At 48.5% G+C, this 17,578-nt stretch overlaps 1 protein-coding gene across 1 annotated transcript in view; it reads right to left on the bottom strand.

Moving 5' to 3' along the window:
- LOC144488427 (receptor tyrosine-protein kinase erbB-2-like) overlaps positions 1-16,924 on the bottom strand; it is a gene marked incomplete at both ends in the record, with an annotated part of 75,679 nt that extends 58,755 nt beyond the window's left edge. Inside the window, one exon of the mRNA XM_078206500.1 lies at positions 16,791-16,924. Coding sequence (XP_078062626.1) covers positions 16,791-16,924 — 134 coding nt within the window. The remainder of the gene's footprint in view (positions 1-16,790) is intronic.
- Between the last annotated feature and the right edge of the window lie 654 nt (positions 16,925-17,578).

The raw sequence follows: 17,578 nt of genomic DNA, 5'->3' as shown, positions 1-17,578 counted from the left end.
TCATTACAGCCGGTGTTTCACACCAGTCAGACCAGCTGGGTGGCACCGAGCCTGGGGGAGGGAATGCGACTAAGCCCTGAGGGCAAGAGGGGTTAAGGGGACTGAACCCCGCGGGGGGAACAAGGAGGTTACAGACATGGTGTCGGGTCAATGCTGATTTGGATTGCAGTCTGCCCACTATAGGCCTCAGCATCTTGGCTGATGTGGTGTTGAGCTGAGTACATTCACCAGCTCGTGTCTGTGCCCCTGGACTCCAGCTCAGAAACAGCACAGCTCAGCTCACACAAGGCTTGACGAAAATGTGAGGAATGTGCTAAAAAAGGGAGATTTCTGCCAAGGTCAGTGGGGCAAAGTGGATCACCAACACCACTAGCTCTGCAGCCTTCGAAAATTGGCCTGAAAACAGGTAAATTATTGTTCAACAGCACCCCCACTAAAGTGTGGGCCTGGTTACCATGGTGACAACGCCTGCTTCCATGGTGAATTAACAGTGAGCATCGAGCGAGGGAATGGAGCACAGCAGCTGCTAGAGATTTCACCCAGCTATTCATATCACCTTTTCCCTGAAAATACCTTCCCCTCTCCGAGAATATTCTAACCCAGCCCTCATTCTGCAAGAATTCCTCACCCAACCTCCGCTTCCTGAAAACACTGCCTCCACCCCGCAAAGAAAAACAACCACCTCTCCCTCAAACATATCACCTCTTCCTCAAATTATCCACTACCTGGAAATAGCCCAGCCAACAAGCACTCCAACAAGCTGCTCTTGAGACACTGGCTAGATTCTGGCTGGACAAATGGCCAATCACTGCCACCTATAGTCCAATTTTGATTTCACATTTTCAGCCCCTGCAGTGTTTCACTTTTTGACATTTCAAGCAGTGGAAACAGATTCAAAAATATACTTTTAAAACAGAATTGGATAAATACATGAATGGCCTCCTTTGGTGCAGAATTCTACAATCCCTTGAATCTATAAACCCTCTGCAAGCACTGCCCCAAGACAACTTCTTCCTCCCTCCTGTAAGGGTCATTAGGTACTGCTTTTATGAAAAACATTTTTCTGCTTTTTCCCCCCAGTCTCAGTGTGATTGAAATTTGATGATATGACCAAGAGTGATAGAGCGGCTTTAACAGAGTAAAAACATTCCAAGAAGTTTTGTCAAACCAAAATCTGGGAGACTGGCTCAGAGAGGACTGGACCAGTCAAATCTAGAGGTAATAAACCTCAAGTTTAGCACATTTGGTAGATGGAATTTAATGTGGATAAATGCGAGGTTATCCATTTTGGGGTTGGAGGAATAAAAAGACAACTAATTATTTAAATAGAGAGAAACTTCAAAATGATTCAGTGCAAGGGATCTGGGTGTCCTTAAGCATGAAGCGCAGAAAGTTTGTGAAGGACTAGCAGACAATAATAGAATTTTGGCATTCATTGCCAATGGAATAGAATATAAAAGTAGGAAAATGCTGCTGCAACTGTGTAAGGCATGGGTGAGGCCACATCTGGAGTACTGCACATAGTTTAGTCACTTTACTTAAGGGAGGATGTAAACGCATTAGAGGCAGTTCACAGAAGTTTCACTAGATTGATTCCAGAGATGAATGACTTGTCTTATGACTCGAGATTGAGCAGTTTAGGCCGATACTCACCAGAGTTTAGAAGAATGAGAGGAGATCCAAAAAAAGCCCTGGAGAAGTGCAAGGTTGAAAGGGTAAAGAGAGCACCAATCTCCAGGCGAAGGAAGATTGTGCATCTTACCAACTGCAAAAGCTGAAGATTGCAGTGGAAAAGTGGCCCTGATCACCATGGCTTAACACGTCACTGAAATTTCTCAATGTTTTGTGTCCCAACATCTTAACGATGAGGCAGAAAATAAAAGAAAAGGCAGCGAATCCTGCTCTCCGGATCCCACTATCTCATGGGATGTTCTGCCTCATGCTGCCCAAAGGTCTGCTACTGGATAATCAGCCTGTTCAGTCACACGAAGACCCATGGCAGAAAGCTCTGACCCTGAGCAGGGGCCATCCTCAAATCCAGGGACAGCTGATGATTTCACTTGTGTACTACAAGCAAGAATCCGCATTTTAAACCATTGATAGGTTGGGTCTGAGTTTCAGGTTTCCAACAACTTGCAGCAATATAGCTTTAAAGTAGGGAACTCTCCCACAGTACAAAGAACAAAGAACAGTACAGCACAGGAAACAGGCCCTTCGGCCCTCCAAGCCTGTGCCGCTCATTGGTCCAACTAGACCATTCGTTTGTATCCCTCCATTCCCAGACTGCTCATGTGACTATCCAGGTAAGTCTTAAACGATGCCAGCGTGTCTGCCTCCAACACCCTACTTGGCAGCGCATTCCAGGCCCCCACCACTCTGTGTAAAAAACATCCCTCTAATACCCGAGTTATACCTCGCCCCTCTCACCTTGAGCCCGTGACCCCTCGTGATCGTCATCTCCGACCTGGGAAAAAGCTTCCCACTGTTCACCCTATCTATACCCTTCATAATTTTGTACACCTCCATTAGGTCTCCCCTCATTCTCCGTCTTTCCAGGGAGAACAAGCCCAGTTTACCCAATCTCTCCTCATAGCCAAGACCCTCCACACCAGGCAACATCCTGGTAAACCTTCTCTGCACTCTCTCTAAAGCCTCCACGTCCTTCTGGTAGTGCGGTGACCAGAGCTGGACGCAGTACTCCAAATGTGGCCTAGCCAGTGTTCTATACAGCTGCATCATCAGACTCCAGCTTTTATATTCTATACCCCGTCCTATAAAGGCAAGCATACCATATGCCTTCTTCGCCACCTTCTCCACCTGTGCTGCCACCTTCAAGGATTTGTGGACTTGCACACCTAGGTCCCTCTGTGTTTCTATACTCTTGATGGCTCTGCCATTTATTGTATAACTCCCCCCTACATTAGTTCTTCCAAAATGTATCACTTCGCATTTATCTGGATTAAATTCCATCTGCCATTTCTCTGCCCAATTTTCCAGCCTGTCTATATCCTGCTGTATTGTCCGACAATGTTCATCGCTATCCGCAAGTCCAGCCATCTTCGTGTCATCCGCAAACTTGCTGATAACACCAGTTACACCTTCTTCCAAATCATTTATATATATCACAAATAGCAGAGGTCCCAGTACAGAGCCCTGCGGAACACCACTGGTCACAGACCTCCAGCCGGAAAAAGAACCTTCAACTGTTACCCTCTGTCTCCTGTGGCCAAGCCAGTTTTCTACCCATCTAGCCACATCTCCTTGTATTCCATGAGCCTTAACCTTCTTAACCAACCTGCCATGAGGGCCTTTGTCAAATGCCTTACTGAAATCCATATAGACGACATCCACGGCCCTTCCTTCATCAACCGTTTTTGTCACTTCCTCAAAAAACTCCACCAAATTTGTAAGACACGACCTCCCTCTTACAAAACCATGCTGCCTGTCACTAATGAGATTATTCCGTTCTAAATGCGCATACATCCTGTTTCTAAGAATGCTCTCCAACAATTCCCTACCACGAATGTCAAGCTCACTGGCCTATAATTGTCCGGGTTATCCCTGCTACCCTTCTTAAATAACGGTACCACATTCGCTATCCTCCAATCCTCAGGGACCTCACCTGTGTCCAATGAAGAGACAAAGATTTCCGTCAGAGGCCCAGCAATTACATCTCTTGTCTCCCTGAGCAGTCTAGGATAGATGCCATCAGGCCCTGGGGATTTGTCAGTTTTAATGTTACCTAAAAAACCTAACACTTCCTCCCTTGTAATGGAGATTCTCTCTAACGGGTCAACACCTCCCTCTGAGACACTCCCAGTCAACAAGTCCCTCTCCTTTGTGAATACCGATGCAAAGTATTCATTTAGGATCTCCCCTATTCCCTTGGGTTCTAAGCAGTATAGCATGCAGCCTGAAGGATCAATCCGCAGGAAACTGCTGTTCCTTATACTATAACTGGGTTGGAAACAGAGAGCAGAACAAGATCATTTGGCCCATCAAATCTGCACTGACTCTCTGACAGAGCATCTTACCCAGGTCCAACCCCCCCCCAACCCCCCCCCCCATCCCCATAACCCTGTGCATTTACCCCACTAATCCCCCCAACCTACACATCTTGGACACTAAGGGGCAATTTAACATGGCCAATCCACCTAACCGGCACATTTTTGGACTATGGGAGGAGACCAGAGGAAACCCACTCAAACACGGGAGAACGTGCAAACAGTTATCCAAGGCCGGAATCAAACCTGGGTCCCTGGTGCTGTGAGGCAGCAGTGCTAACCATTGTGCCCCCATGCCACCCCATAACACCCATCCCATAACATTTGAATCCATGCAAATGCAGAAAGCACACCTTTGTGCTCCCACATTCTCAATCTTGAAACCCAAATATACTCATAAACCAAAACCTCAGAGCTTTATTGATTGGAGTTTAAACTCTCAGTCCTGCAGCCACATTTGCTCTAGTTTTGTTTTCAGTTAATAGACCACTGCAGAGGTTTCCAAGAACTACCTAGGTGGGCATGTCAGTAAAGTTCACATTCCAAGCACCAGGACTGTTTTGATCCAGAGCTGTGCAAAAACAGCAACAACAACCAACCAGTCTCTGCACTGTACACAATGAGTGGCCAATATGTTAGGTGCATGCCTGCTTTTGGAAGGTGAGAGAAGCACAGGTGGAGGTTGGACTGTTCAGGGAGTGGCTCCTGTAACCGCAGGCACTTTTGGCTAAAGTTGCAGAGGAATCTAAGACGTCACTTGTTTCGATGAATAGGAGGGATTGTTTTTCTCTTCCCGAAACTTGCCAAATAAAAATCACCAGGAGAGAATGAATGAGACAGACGTATCTGTGATGCAATAAACCTGGGAGGAAGACAGCCAGGGTCAGACATTTGATTTAAATTCTTTTTACACTAAATTTCAAATTTGCCAGAGATTTCAGTAGGATCAATATCAGCTTCACCAAGCACAGGCACTCCTTGCAACCCCTCCAACTAGCCCAATTAACACAGTGGAAATTGATGCAGCCCTCCCTCTGCCCAACCTTTCACCTCTCCACCTCAGTACTTCTGACTCTGGGGGCTATTGAATCTTGCCTGAAAAAGCCATTACAGAGAGAACTTTAATCCAGAAAGTGTGGGACCATTAACCTGGGGCAGAGGCACATGGGCAGGGGGACTGTTAACCCAGGTATGCATGGGCAGGGGTAGCACATACTTCACTAGCTGTGCTGATCTATTCAATAACCTGTGGATTGAGGGCAGAAAGCCCACAGAGACAAGAGGAAGCTTAGACAAGGTAAACTGAGCAATAAGATCATTTGCGATGTTATCAGGAGGACATTGAACAATTCAAGTGATATTCTGGGAAAAGAATAATTGGAGACTTTGTTCCTGGTGAGTTCAAAGTGCAAAGTTCCCATGAATCAAGGACTAATCTCTCGAGCCGCCCTTTAGTAAAACAGTGAGATGTAAACAAAACTCTGGCTCCAGGCACAGTACACCATGTAACTCTGACACAAGGATTGTGCCTTTCAGACAGTCACGCTGTGAGCATCAATTGCTCAAGGTGCTCCAAGGAAATAGAGAAACAGGATTAACTCGTCTGACAGACTTCAGGCTAAACACAACACCAACTATAACACAAACAGGCTGCTCACATAGCTTCACAGAACAACAAGTTCATTAAAAACTGGCTCAACCAGAAGATTTAATGAATGTGCATGGGGCTTTTGATACTGCCCTCTGAGAGCTGGCAAACTTCAGGAACAGCAGAACCTGGTGTCTGCTTCATAGAGTTCATCCAGGCTGAAAACAAGGACAAAGGCTGTTCTCCGTCTATGTATCCCAAGGATTATGACTGAGAGCTCGATGACATTTCCATATTCTCTCCTGTGTTTCACAACAACACTGACAACTTGCTGAACCCTAACCTGCCCTATCCCTGTTCTCTGGGCTTCACACTGCAAACCAATCACACTTAGTCCCATGGTCAAACAGAGTAGGAACAGCTCCCACACCCTGAGCTGCATAGGCACACATCTTCATCCAAAATAAAATACTACATTTAAATATTATTCATGCGTTTCATCTGGAAAATGTCTGCAAGTTTATTAATCACATGGAGAACCAATACTGAGCTCAAAACTGCCCAAGCACATAGCAGGTCACAGGTTAGGAACCAGCAGACCCTGGCCAAATTCTTCCCACCCTCATACCCCCTTATCACAACGATCCACAGCCCCATCACTGTCCGAAAAGAGATTATGTAATGTAACAGATGTTCTGAGAGAAACATGTTTTGGTGAGGAGCTGAAGGAAATCAGCATTGGTAGAGAAACGGTTTTGGGGAAATTGATGGGATTGAAGGTGGATAAATCTCCAGATCCTGATAATCTTCATCCCACAGTACTTAAGGAAGTGGCCCTTGAAATAGTAGATCCATTGGTGGTTATTTTCCAAAATTCTTTGGACTCTGGAATAGTTCCTACAGATTGGAGGGTAGCTAAATGTAAGCCCACTATTCAAAAAGGAAGACAAGAGAAAAAACTGGGAACTATAGGCCAGTGAGCCTAACGTCAGTACTGGGGAAGTTGCTAGGATCTTTTATCAAAGATTTCATAACTCAGCATTTGGAAGACAGTGGTATAATCAGACAAAATCAGCATGGATTTACAAAAGGGAAATCATGCTTGACGAATCTATTGGAATTTTTTTGAGGATGTAACTAGTAGAGTTGAGCGAGGAGAACCAGTGGATGTGGTTTATTGAGACTTTCAGAAGGCTTTCAACAAGGTCTCACATAACTAGAAACTATCATTATCACGAAAGAGGTAGTGTTGGGCAAGTGAATGGGGCTAAAGGTAGACAAGTCTCCTGGTCCTGATGGAATGCATCCCAGGGTACTAAAAGAGATGGTGAGAGAAATAGAAAATGCACTAGTGGTAATTTACCAAAATTCGCTGGACTCTGGGATGGTTCCCGCAGATTGGAAAACAGCAAATGTGACGCCACTGTTTAAAAAAGGAGATAGACAAAAGACAGGTAACTATAGGCCGGTTAGCTTAACTTCTGTAGTAGGGAAAATGCTTGAATCTAACATCAAGGAAGAAATAGCGAGACATCTGGATATAAATTGTCCCATTGGTAAGACGCAGCATGGGTTCATGAAGGGCAGGTCATGTTTGACTAATTTGGTGGAATTCTTTGAGAACATTACATGTGCAGTGGACAATGGGGAACCTGTGGATGTGGTGTATCTGGATTTCCAGAAGGCACGTGACAAGGTGCCGCACCAAAGACTGCTCCATAAGATAAAGGTGCACAGTGTTACGGGTAATGTATTAGCATGGGTAGGGGTTTGGTTAACTCACAGAAAGCAAAGAGTGGGGGTAAATGGGTGTTTTTCTGGTTGGTGATCAGTGACTAGTGGTGTGCCTCAGGGATCAGTGTTGGGACCGCAATTGTTTACGATTTACATAGATGATTTGGAGTTGGGGACCAAGTGTAGTGTGTCAAAATTCGCAGATGACACTAAGATGAGTGGTAGAACAAAGTGTGCAGAGGATGCTGAAAGTCTGCAAAGGGATATAGATAATCTGAGTGAGTGGGCGAGGGTCTGGCAGATGGAGTACAACGTTGGTAAATGTGAGGTCATCCATTTTGGTAGGAATAACAGCAAAATTGACTATTATTTAAATGGTAAAAAATTACAGCATGCTGCTGTGCAGAGGGACCTGGGTGTCCTTGTGCAGGAATCTCAAGGAGTTGGTTTGCAGGTGCAGCAGGTAATTAAGAAGGCAAATGGAATTTTGTCCTTCATTGCTAGAGGGATGGAGTTTAAAAACACCGAGATTATGTTGCAGCTGTATAAGGTGCTGGTGAGGCCACACCTGGAGTACTATGTACAATTTTGGTCTCCTTACTTGAGAAAGGATATACTGGCACTGGAGGGGGTGCAGAGGAGATTCACTACGTTGATTCCGGAGTTGAGAGGGTTGGCTGATGAGGAGAGACTGAGTAGACTGGGGCTATACTCATTGGAATTCAGAAGAATGAGGGGAGATCTTATAGAAACATATAGGATTATGAAGGGAATAGATAAGATAGAAGCAGGGAAGTTGTTTCCACTAGCGGGTGAAACTAGAACTAGGGGTCACAGCCTCAAAATAAGGGGAAGCAGATTTAGGACTGAATTGAGGAGGAACTTCTTCACACAAAGGGTTGTGAATCTGTGGAATTCCCTGGCCAGTGATGCAGTTGAGGCTACCTCATTGAGTGTTTTTAAGGCAAGGATAGATAAATTTTTCAACAGTAAAGCACTGTGTCCGTCTCTGTGGCTCGGGAGGTTAAGGGGCAGAGCGGGAGGGCAATAGTTATTGGGGACTCGTTAGTTAGAGGGATAGATAGGAGGTTCTGTGGCAGCAAAAGAGACTCACGGATGGTATGTTGCCTACCGGATGCCAAGGTCCGTGACATCTCAGACCGTGTTTTCCGGATTCTGAAGGGGGAGGGGAAACAGTCACAAGTCGTGGTACACATTGGTACCAACGGCATAGGTAAGAGAAGGGACGGGGATTTAAAGCAGGAATTTCTGGAGCTGGGCTGGAAGCTGAGAGCCAAGACAAAACATGTGGTCATCTCTGGTATGTTGCCGGTGCCACGTGATAGCGAGTTGAGGAACAGGGAGAGAGTGCAGTTAAACACGTGGTTGCAGGGATGGTGTAGGAGGGAGGGTTTCAGATACGTGGATAATTGGAACACATTCTGGGGAAGGTGGGACCTGTACAAACAGGATGGGGTGCACCTGAACCAGAGGGGCACCAATATCCTGGGAGGGAAATTTGATACGGCTCTTCAGGGGGGTTTAAACTAATTTGTCAGGGGAGTGGGAAAAGGAGTTGTAGTCCAGAAGTCAGTGAGGGTGGTGAGGTATTGGGGAAGGTATCAGGTTCAAGGGTGGGTACCGGTAGACAGGAAGGTGGGTTGAAGTGTGTCTACTTCAATGCAAGGAGCATCCGGAACAAGGTAGATGAACTTGGGGTGTGGATTGGTACTTGGGACTACGATGTTGTGGCCATTACGGAGACGTGGGTAGAACAAGGACAGGAATGGTTGTTGGACATTCCAGGGTATAGATGTTTCAGTAAGTGTAGGGAAGCAGGTAAAAGAGGTGGAGGAGTGGCATTGTTAATCAAGGGTAGTTTAACGGCTGCGGAAAGGCACTTCGAGGGGGATCTGCACACTGAGGTAATATGGGCTGAGATTAGAAATAGGAAAGGAGCGGTCACGTTGTTAGTTTACTATAGGCCCCCAAATAGTAATAGAGATGTGGAGGAAGAAATTGCTAAGCAGATTATGGATATGTGTGGGGGTCACAGGGTAGTTGTCATGGGGGACTTTAACTTTCCAAATATTGATTGGAACCTTTGTAGGTCAAATCGTTCGGATGGGGCAGTTTTTGTGCAGTGTGTGCAGGAGGGTTTCCTGACACAATTTGTGGAAAGGCCGACAAGAGGTGAGGCCACATTGGATTTGGTACTGGGAAATGAACCGGGCCAAGTGTTAGATTTGATTGTGGGAGAGCACTTTGGAGATAGTGACCACAATTCGGTGTCTTTTGTTATTGCAATGGAGAGGGATAGGGCCGTACGGCAGGGCAAGGTTTACAATTGGGGGAGAGGTAATTATGATGCGATTAGGCAAGAATTAGGGGGCATAAGTTGGGAACAGAAACTGTCAGGGAAAGGCACTAATGAAAAGTGGAACTTTTTCAAGGAACAAATACTGGGTATCCTTGATAGGTATGTCCCTGTCAGGCAGGGAGGAAATGGCCGAGTGAGGGAACCATGGTTCACGAAAGAGGTGGAATGTCTTGTGAAAAGGAAGAGGGAAGCTTATGTAGGGATGAGGAAACAAGGCTCAGATGGCTCGATTGAGGATTACAAGTTAGCAAGGAATGAGCTGAAAAGGGGGCTTAGGAGAGCTAGGAGGGGACATGAGAAGTCCTTGGCGGGTCGGATCAAGGAAAACCCCAAGGCTTTTTACTCTTATGTGAGGAATAAAAGAATGACCAGGGTGAGGTTAGGGCCGGTCAAGGACAGTAGTGGGAACTTGTGTATGGAGTCAGTCGAGATAGGCGAGGTGATGAATGAATACTTTTCTTCAGTGTTCACCAAGGAGAGGGGCCATGTTTTTGAGGAAGAGAAGGTGTTACAGGCTAATGGGCTGGAGGAAATAGATGTTCGGAGGGAGGATGTCCTGGCAGTTTTGAATAAACTGAAGGCCGATAAGTCCCCTGGGCCTGATGAAATATATCCTAGGATTCTTTGGGAGGCAAGGGATGAGATTGCAGAGCCTTTGGCTTTGATCTTTGGGTCCTCGCTGTCCACGGGGATAGTGCCAGAGGACTGGAGAATGGCAAATGTTGTTTCTCTGTTTAAGAAAGGGAATAGAAATGACCCTGGTAATTATAGACCGGTTAGTCTTACTTCGGTGGTTGGTAAATTGATGGAAAAGGTCCTTAGGGATGGGATTTACGACCATTTAGAAAGATGCGGATTAATCCGGGATAGTCAGCACGGATTCGTGAAGGGCAAGTCGTGCCTCACAAATTTGATAGAATTTTTTGAGGAGGTAACTAAGTGTGTTGATGAAGGTAGGGCAGTTGATGTCATATACATGGATTTTAGTAAGGCGTTTGATAAGGTCCCCCGTGGTCGGCTTATGATGAAAGTGAGGAGGTGTGGGATAGAGGGAAAGTTGGCCGATTGGATAGGTAACTGGCTGTCTGATCGAAGACAGAGGGTGGTGGTGGATGGAAAATTTTCAGATTGGAGGCAGGTTGCTAGCAGAGTGCCACAGGGATCAGTGCTTGGTCCTCTGCTCTTTGTGATTTTTATTAATGACTTAGAGGAGGGGGCTGAAGGGTGGATCAGTAAATTTGCTGATGACACCAAGATTGGTGGAGTAGTGGATGAGGTGGAGGGCTGTTGTAGACTGCAAAGAGACATAGATAGGATGCAAAGCTGGGCTGAAAAATGGCAAATGGAGTTTAACCCTGATAAATGTGAGTTGATTCATTTTGGTAGGACTAATTTAAATGTGGATTACAGGGTCAAAGGTAGGGTTCTGAAGACTGTGGAGGAACAGAGAGATCTTGGGGTCCATATCCACAGATCTCTAAAGGTTGCCACTCAAGTGGACAGAGCTGTGAAGAAGGCCTATAGTGTGTTAGCTTTTATTAACAGGGGGTTGGAGTTTAAGAGCCGTGGGGTTATGCTGCAACTGTACAGGACCTTGGTGAGACCACATTTGGAATATTGTGTGCAGTTCTGGTCACCTCACTATAAGAAGGATGTGGAAGCGCTGGAAAGAGTGCAGAGGAGACTTACCAGGATGCTGCCTGGTTTGGAGGGTAGGTCTTATGAGGAAAGGTTGAGGGAGCTAGGGCTGTTCTCTCTGGAGCGGAGGAGGCTGAGGGGAGACTTAATAGAGGTTTATAAAATGATGAAGGGGATAGATTGAGTGAACGTTCAAAGACTATTTCCTCGGGTGGATGGAGATATTACAAGGGGGCATAACTATAGGGTTCGTGGTGGGAGATATAGGAAGGATATCAGAGGTAGGTTCTTTACGCAGAGAGTGGTTGGGGTGTGGAATGGACTGCCTACAGTGATAGTGGAGTCAGACACTTTAGGAACATTTAAGCGGTTATTGGATAGGCACATGGAGCACACCAGGATGATAGGGAGTGGGATAGCTTGATCTTGGTTTCAGATAAAGCTCGGCACAACATCGTGGGCGGAAGGGCCTGTTCTGTGCTGTACTGTTCTATGTTCTATGTAAAGGTATTAAGGGTTATGGTGAGCGGGTGGGTAAGTGGAGCTGAGTCCACAAAAAGGTCAGCCATGATCTTATTGAATGGCAGAGCAGGCTCGAGAGGCCAGATGGCCTACTCATGCTCCTAGTTCTTATGTTCTTTTATTCTTGTAACAGATTACTATGTAAAGTTAAAGCACATGGGATTGCAGGTAATGTCTCGAGATGGATAGAAAGTTGGTTAACAGATAGGAAGCAAAGATTTGACACAAATGGGTCTTTTTCTGATTGACATGCAGTGACTAGTGGGGTTCCGCAGGGATCTGTGCTAGGACTGCAACTGTTCACATTATGTCTGAACGATTCGGAAGAGGGGACTGAATGTATTATCTCCAAACGTGCAGATGATACAAAGTTGGGTGGGAGGGTGAGCTGTGAGGAGGATGCAGAGATGCTTCAAGTAATTTAGACAGGCTGAGTGTGTGGGCATCTGCCTGACAGATGCAGTATAATGTGGATAAATGTGAGGTTATCCACTTTGGTAGCAATAATAGGAAGACAGATTATTACTTGAATGGGTGTAAATTGAGAGAGGTGAATACTCAGTGAGACTTGGAGCTCTTGTGCATCAGTCGCTGAAAGTAAGCGCGCAGATACAGCAGGCAGTAAAGAAGGCAAAGGGTATGTTGGCCTTCATATCAAGAGGATAGGAGTATAGGAATAGGGATGTTTTACAGCAATTGTATAGGGTGTTGGTGAGGCCATACCTGGAGTATTGTGGGCAGTTTTGGTGTCCTTATCTAAGGAAGGACGTGCTTGCCACAGAGGGAATACAGCAAAGGTTTACCAGGCTGATCCCTGGGATGGCAGGTCTGTCATATGAGGAGAGATTAAGTCGGCTAGGATTATATTCATTGGAGTTTAGAAGAGTGAGGGGAGATCTCATAGAAACGTATAAAATTCTAACAGGGTTAGACAGAGTAGGTTCAGTAATAATGTTCCCGGTGATGGGGGAGTCCAGAACTAGGGGTCATAGTTTGAGAATAAGGGGTAAACCTTTTAGAACTGAGGTGAGGAGAAATTTCTTCACCCAGAGGGTGGTGAATGTGTGGAATTCACTACAGAAAGTAGTTGAGGCAAAAACTTTGTGAGATTTCAGGAAGAAATTAGATATAGCTCGTGGGACTAAAGGGGTCAAGGGATACGGGCAGCAAGGGGGATCAGGATATTGAATTTGATGATCAGCTATGTTCATAATGAATGGCAGTGCAGGCTCGAAGGGGCCGAATGGCCTCCTCCTGCTTCTGGATTCTATCGGCCATGATGGAAGATCAACACTAAAGACACTGAGCTGCCACTGGCTTCCACCACACATACCCTCTCAGTAGCTAATCAGTGACAAAGATTACTAGCACAGTTTGATGGGCAATAGCGTGAACTGACCAGCAGCACAAGACATGACGTGGCCCTCGAGGAAAATACTTGCCAAGATGACATAATGCTTGGTCACATTAAATTCCTGACCAACCAGACTGAGCCTCAATCACTCTGACACAGGCTTCACAAGCTGCACTGGCCCATCCAACAGTGCTGCAATATTCAAAAAATAACACACTCAAGGACATTTACTTTGATTGTTCTCTCTGCCTACAGCCACTTTTCCAGATTAATTTTACCTCCTATCTAATGGTGGCTGCAGGTTACACTGTCGGCCATATCCTCTGTGACCACAGTAAATCATCACAGGAAATATCAATTTGGAAAAAAATCAGCAAGGTACAATTACCCCACAAACTTCAGAACCATACAATCGCTACAGTGCAAGAGGTCTTTCCAATCAACTCGCCAAAACAGCATGTTACCCAGGCCACCACACATTTACCATGACCAATCCACCTAATCTTTGAACAGTGGGAGGAAACTGGAGCACGCAGAGGAAACCCACACATGGGGAGAACGTGCAAACTCCGCACCGACAGTGATCCGAGGCCGGAATCGAACCTGGGTCCCTGGCGCTGTGAAGCAGCAGTGCTAACCACTGTGCCACCGTGAAATCACCGAGACTGAGAGGTGGAAATCAAAGCAGCAGTTAAGAGATCGCACATGCCTCAGAATTGTGTCTTCATGTGACTGAATGACATAAACACAAGCTAGTAATCATTAACACAACATGGCGACATACAACACAGCAGCTTGCAGCTTCAACTTGATATTAGGTGTCAATAACGAAAAGAAAAGAAGATTGTCTCAACCTCAAAGTACTTTACTATCAATGAAGTGCTTTTTGAAATGTAGTCACTGATGTAATATCGGAAATGTGGCAGCGAATCTGCACACAGCAAGATCCCACACACAAAATGTAATATTGACCAGATAATCTGTGTGGGACATGTTAGTTTCCAGGTGCAGCAGGTAATTAAGAAGGCAAATGGAATTTTGTCATTCATTGCTAGAGGGATGGAGTTTAAAACAGTGAGGTTATGTTGCAGCTATGTAAGGTGCTGGTGAGGCCACACCTGGAGTACTGTGAACAGTTTTGGTCTCCTTACTTGAGAAAGAATATACTGGCATTGGAGAGGGTACAGAGGAGATTCACTAGGTTGATTCCAGACTTGAGAGGGCTGATTTATGAGGAGCGACTGTATAGACTGGGACTATACTCTTTGGAATTTAGAAAAATTTAGAGGGGGGATCTTATAGAATCATACAAAATCATGAAGGGAATAGATAAGATAGAAGCAAGGAGATTGTTTCCACTGGTGGATGAAACCAGAACCAGGGGGCATGGCCTCAAAATAAGGGGGAGCAGATTTAGGACTGAGATGAGGAGGAACTACTTCACCCTAATAGTAGTGAATCTGTGGAATTCTCTGCCCAGTTTAGCAGCTGAGGCTACCTCATTGAATGTTGTTAAAGCAAAGATAGGTAGATTTTGAACAGTAAAGGAATTAAGGGTTATGGCGAGCGGGCGGGTAAGTGGAGCTGAGTCCACGAAAAGATCAGCCATGATCTTATTGAATGGCAGAGCAGGCTCGAGGGGCCAGATGGCCTACTCCTGCTCCTAGTTCTTATGTTCTTAGATTGATGGAGTGATAGTTATTAGCCCAGGTACTGAGGAAGAATTTAGCATGGCCAATGCACCTAACCAGCTCATCTTTTGGACTGTTGGGGGAAACCCACGCAGACCCAGGGAGATCGTGCTGACTCTGCACAGACAGTGACCCAAGCCAGGAATTGAACCCAGGTCCCTGGCACTGAGGCAGCAGTCCTAACCACTGTGCCACCGTGCCACCCAACCAATCATGTCGACACCGACAACAATCCTACTCAGGCCCCAGTCTCATAAACCATGTATTTACTGAGGGAGTGCCGCACTGTCAGAGGGTCAGTACTGAGGGAGTGCCGCACTGTCAGAGGGTCAGTGCTGAGGGAGTGCCGCACTGTCAGAGGGTCAGTGCTGAGGGAGTGCCGCACTGTCAGAGGGTCAGTGCTGAGGGAGTGCCACACTGTCAGAGGGTCAGTGCTGAGGGAGTGCCACACTGTCAGAGGGTCAGTGCTGAGGGAGTGCTGCACTGTCAGAGGGTCAGTACTGAGGGAGTGCAGTACTGTCAGAGGGTCAGTACTGAGGGAGTGCCGCACTGTCAGAGGGTCAGTACTGAGGGAGTGCAGTACTGTCAGAGGGTCAGTACTGAGGGAGTGCCGCACTGTCAGAGGGTCAGTACTGAGGGAGTGCCGCACTGTCAGAGGGTCAGTGCTGAGGGAGTGCCGCACTGTCAGAGGGTCAGTGCTGAGGGAGTGCTGCACTGTCAGAGGGTCAGTGCTGAGGGAGTGCCGCACTGTCAGAGGGTCAGTACTGAGGGAGTGCCGCACTGTCAGAGGGTCAGTGCTGAGGGAGTGCCGCACTGTCAGAGGGTCAGTACTGAGGGAGTGCCGCACTGTCAGAGGGTCAGTGCTGAGGGAGTGCCGCACTGTCAGAGGGTCAGTACTGAGGGAGTGCCGCACTGTCAGAGGGTCAGTGCTGAGGGAGTGCCGCACTGTCAGAGGGTCAGTACTGAGGGAGTGCCGCACTGTCAGGGGGTCAGTACTGAGGGAGTGCCGCACTGTCAGAGGGTCAGTGCTGAGGGAGTGCCGCACTGTCAGAGGGTCAGTGCTGAGAGAGTGCCGCACTGTCAGAGGGTCAGTACTGAGGGAGTGCCGCACTGTCAGAGGGTCAGTACTGAGGGAGTGCCGCACTGTCAGAGGGTCAGTACTGAGGGAGTGCCGCACTGTCAGAGGGTCAGTACTGAGGGAGTGCCGCACTGTCAGAGGGTCAGTGCTGAGGGAGTGCTGCACTGTCAGAGGGTCAGTGCTGAGGGAGTGCTGCACTGTCAGAGGGTCAGTACTGAGGGAGTGCGGCACTGTCAGAGGGTCAGTGCTGAGGGAGTGCTGCACTGTCAGAGGGTCAGTGCTGAGGGAGTGCTGCACTGTCAGAGGGTCAGTACTGAGGGAGTGCCGCACTGTCAGAGGGTCAGTGCTGAGGGAGTGCCGCACTGTCAGAGGGTCAGTGCTGAGGGAGTGCCGCACTGTCAGAGGGTCAGTACTGAGGGAGTGCCGCACTGTCAGAGGGTCAGTGCTGAGGGAGTGCCGCACTGTCAGAGGGTCAGTGCTGAGGGAGCGCCGCACTGTCAGAGGGTCAGTGCTGAGGGAGTGCTGCACTGTCAGAGGGTCAGTGCTGAGGGAGTGCTGCACTGTCAGAGGGTCAGTGCTGAGGGAGTGCTGCACTGTCAGAGGGTCAGTGCTGAGGGAGTGCTGCACTGTCAGAGGGGTATTTGCTCAGAGGGATATGGGGGAAATCTCTCTTCACTGCTGGGCCTCAGAGACCCCCGACTCCGCCCCCGGGGGCCCAGCTGCAGGATCGGAGCCCCAAGCCTGGGCCCAATGTGGGTGCTGGGTCCGGGCTCCGCTGTCTCCCGGACCCCGGGCTCTCACCTGTTCTCCGGGCTGAGCTGAGCGCTGTGAGGAGCAGCAGCCCCGCGAGCCGCATCGTCCCGCCAGCCGCGAGCCACTTCCGGTGCGAGCGGGGGAGAAGCGCAGCCCGGAGGCGGGAGAGGGGCGGGGCCACACTGGGGGAGGAGTCGAGGCGGGGCGTGGCCACACTGGGGGAGGAGTCTGAGGGGCGGGGCCACACTGGGGTTGGAGTCTGGGCGGGGCCACACGGGTGGGAGTCTGGGCGGGGCGAGGCCACACTGGGGGAGGGGTCTGGGCGGGGCGGGGCCACACTGGGGGCGGGGTCTGGGCGGGGCGGGGCCACACTGGGGGAGGGGTCTGGGCGGGGCGGGGCCACACTGGGGAAGGAGTCTGGGTGGGGCGGGGCTAGGACTGGGGGCTGACCGCCCCGCGGGGCGAGAGACTCGGGGAGGAGCCAATCTGGGGGAGGAGTCGGTGTGGGAAGGCGGGGCGAGGGGCAGCTGGGGGTTGAGCAAGGGGACGGACTGGGGCCGGAACTTTTGTTTGGCTGTGTTGGTGGCGGATGGTTAATGAGGAAAGGCCGGAAGTGCGGGGGGCCGGCCGGGTGTGGGAGCCCAGTGCCGGGATGCTGCCGGCCCTGCTGCCGGGCGGGAGGATGGGGGTTGGGGAATTGGCCGTTTGCTGCCTGCTCTGGGTTGTGTGCAGCCTGCCGGCTGTGCGCTGCTCCCAGGGGGACCGGGAGCCCTATTACCGCAACTGTGTGCGGCTGTGCGAGCGGCAGAACTGCACCGGGGCCGCGCTCCGGGCCT

This window comes from Mustelus asterias, unplaced genomic scaffold (assembly GCF_964213995.1).
Source record: "Mustelus asterias unplaced genomic scaffold, sMusAst1.hap1.1 HAP1_SCAFFOLD_1555, whole genome shotgun sequence".
Taxonomy (NCBI): Eukaryota; Metazoa; Chordata; class Chondrichthyes; order Carcharhiniformes; family Triakidae; genus Mustelus; species Mustelus asterias.
Note: the sequence above shows the minus strand (reverse complement) of the source record. Positions and strands in the feature narration are given on the sequence as shown.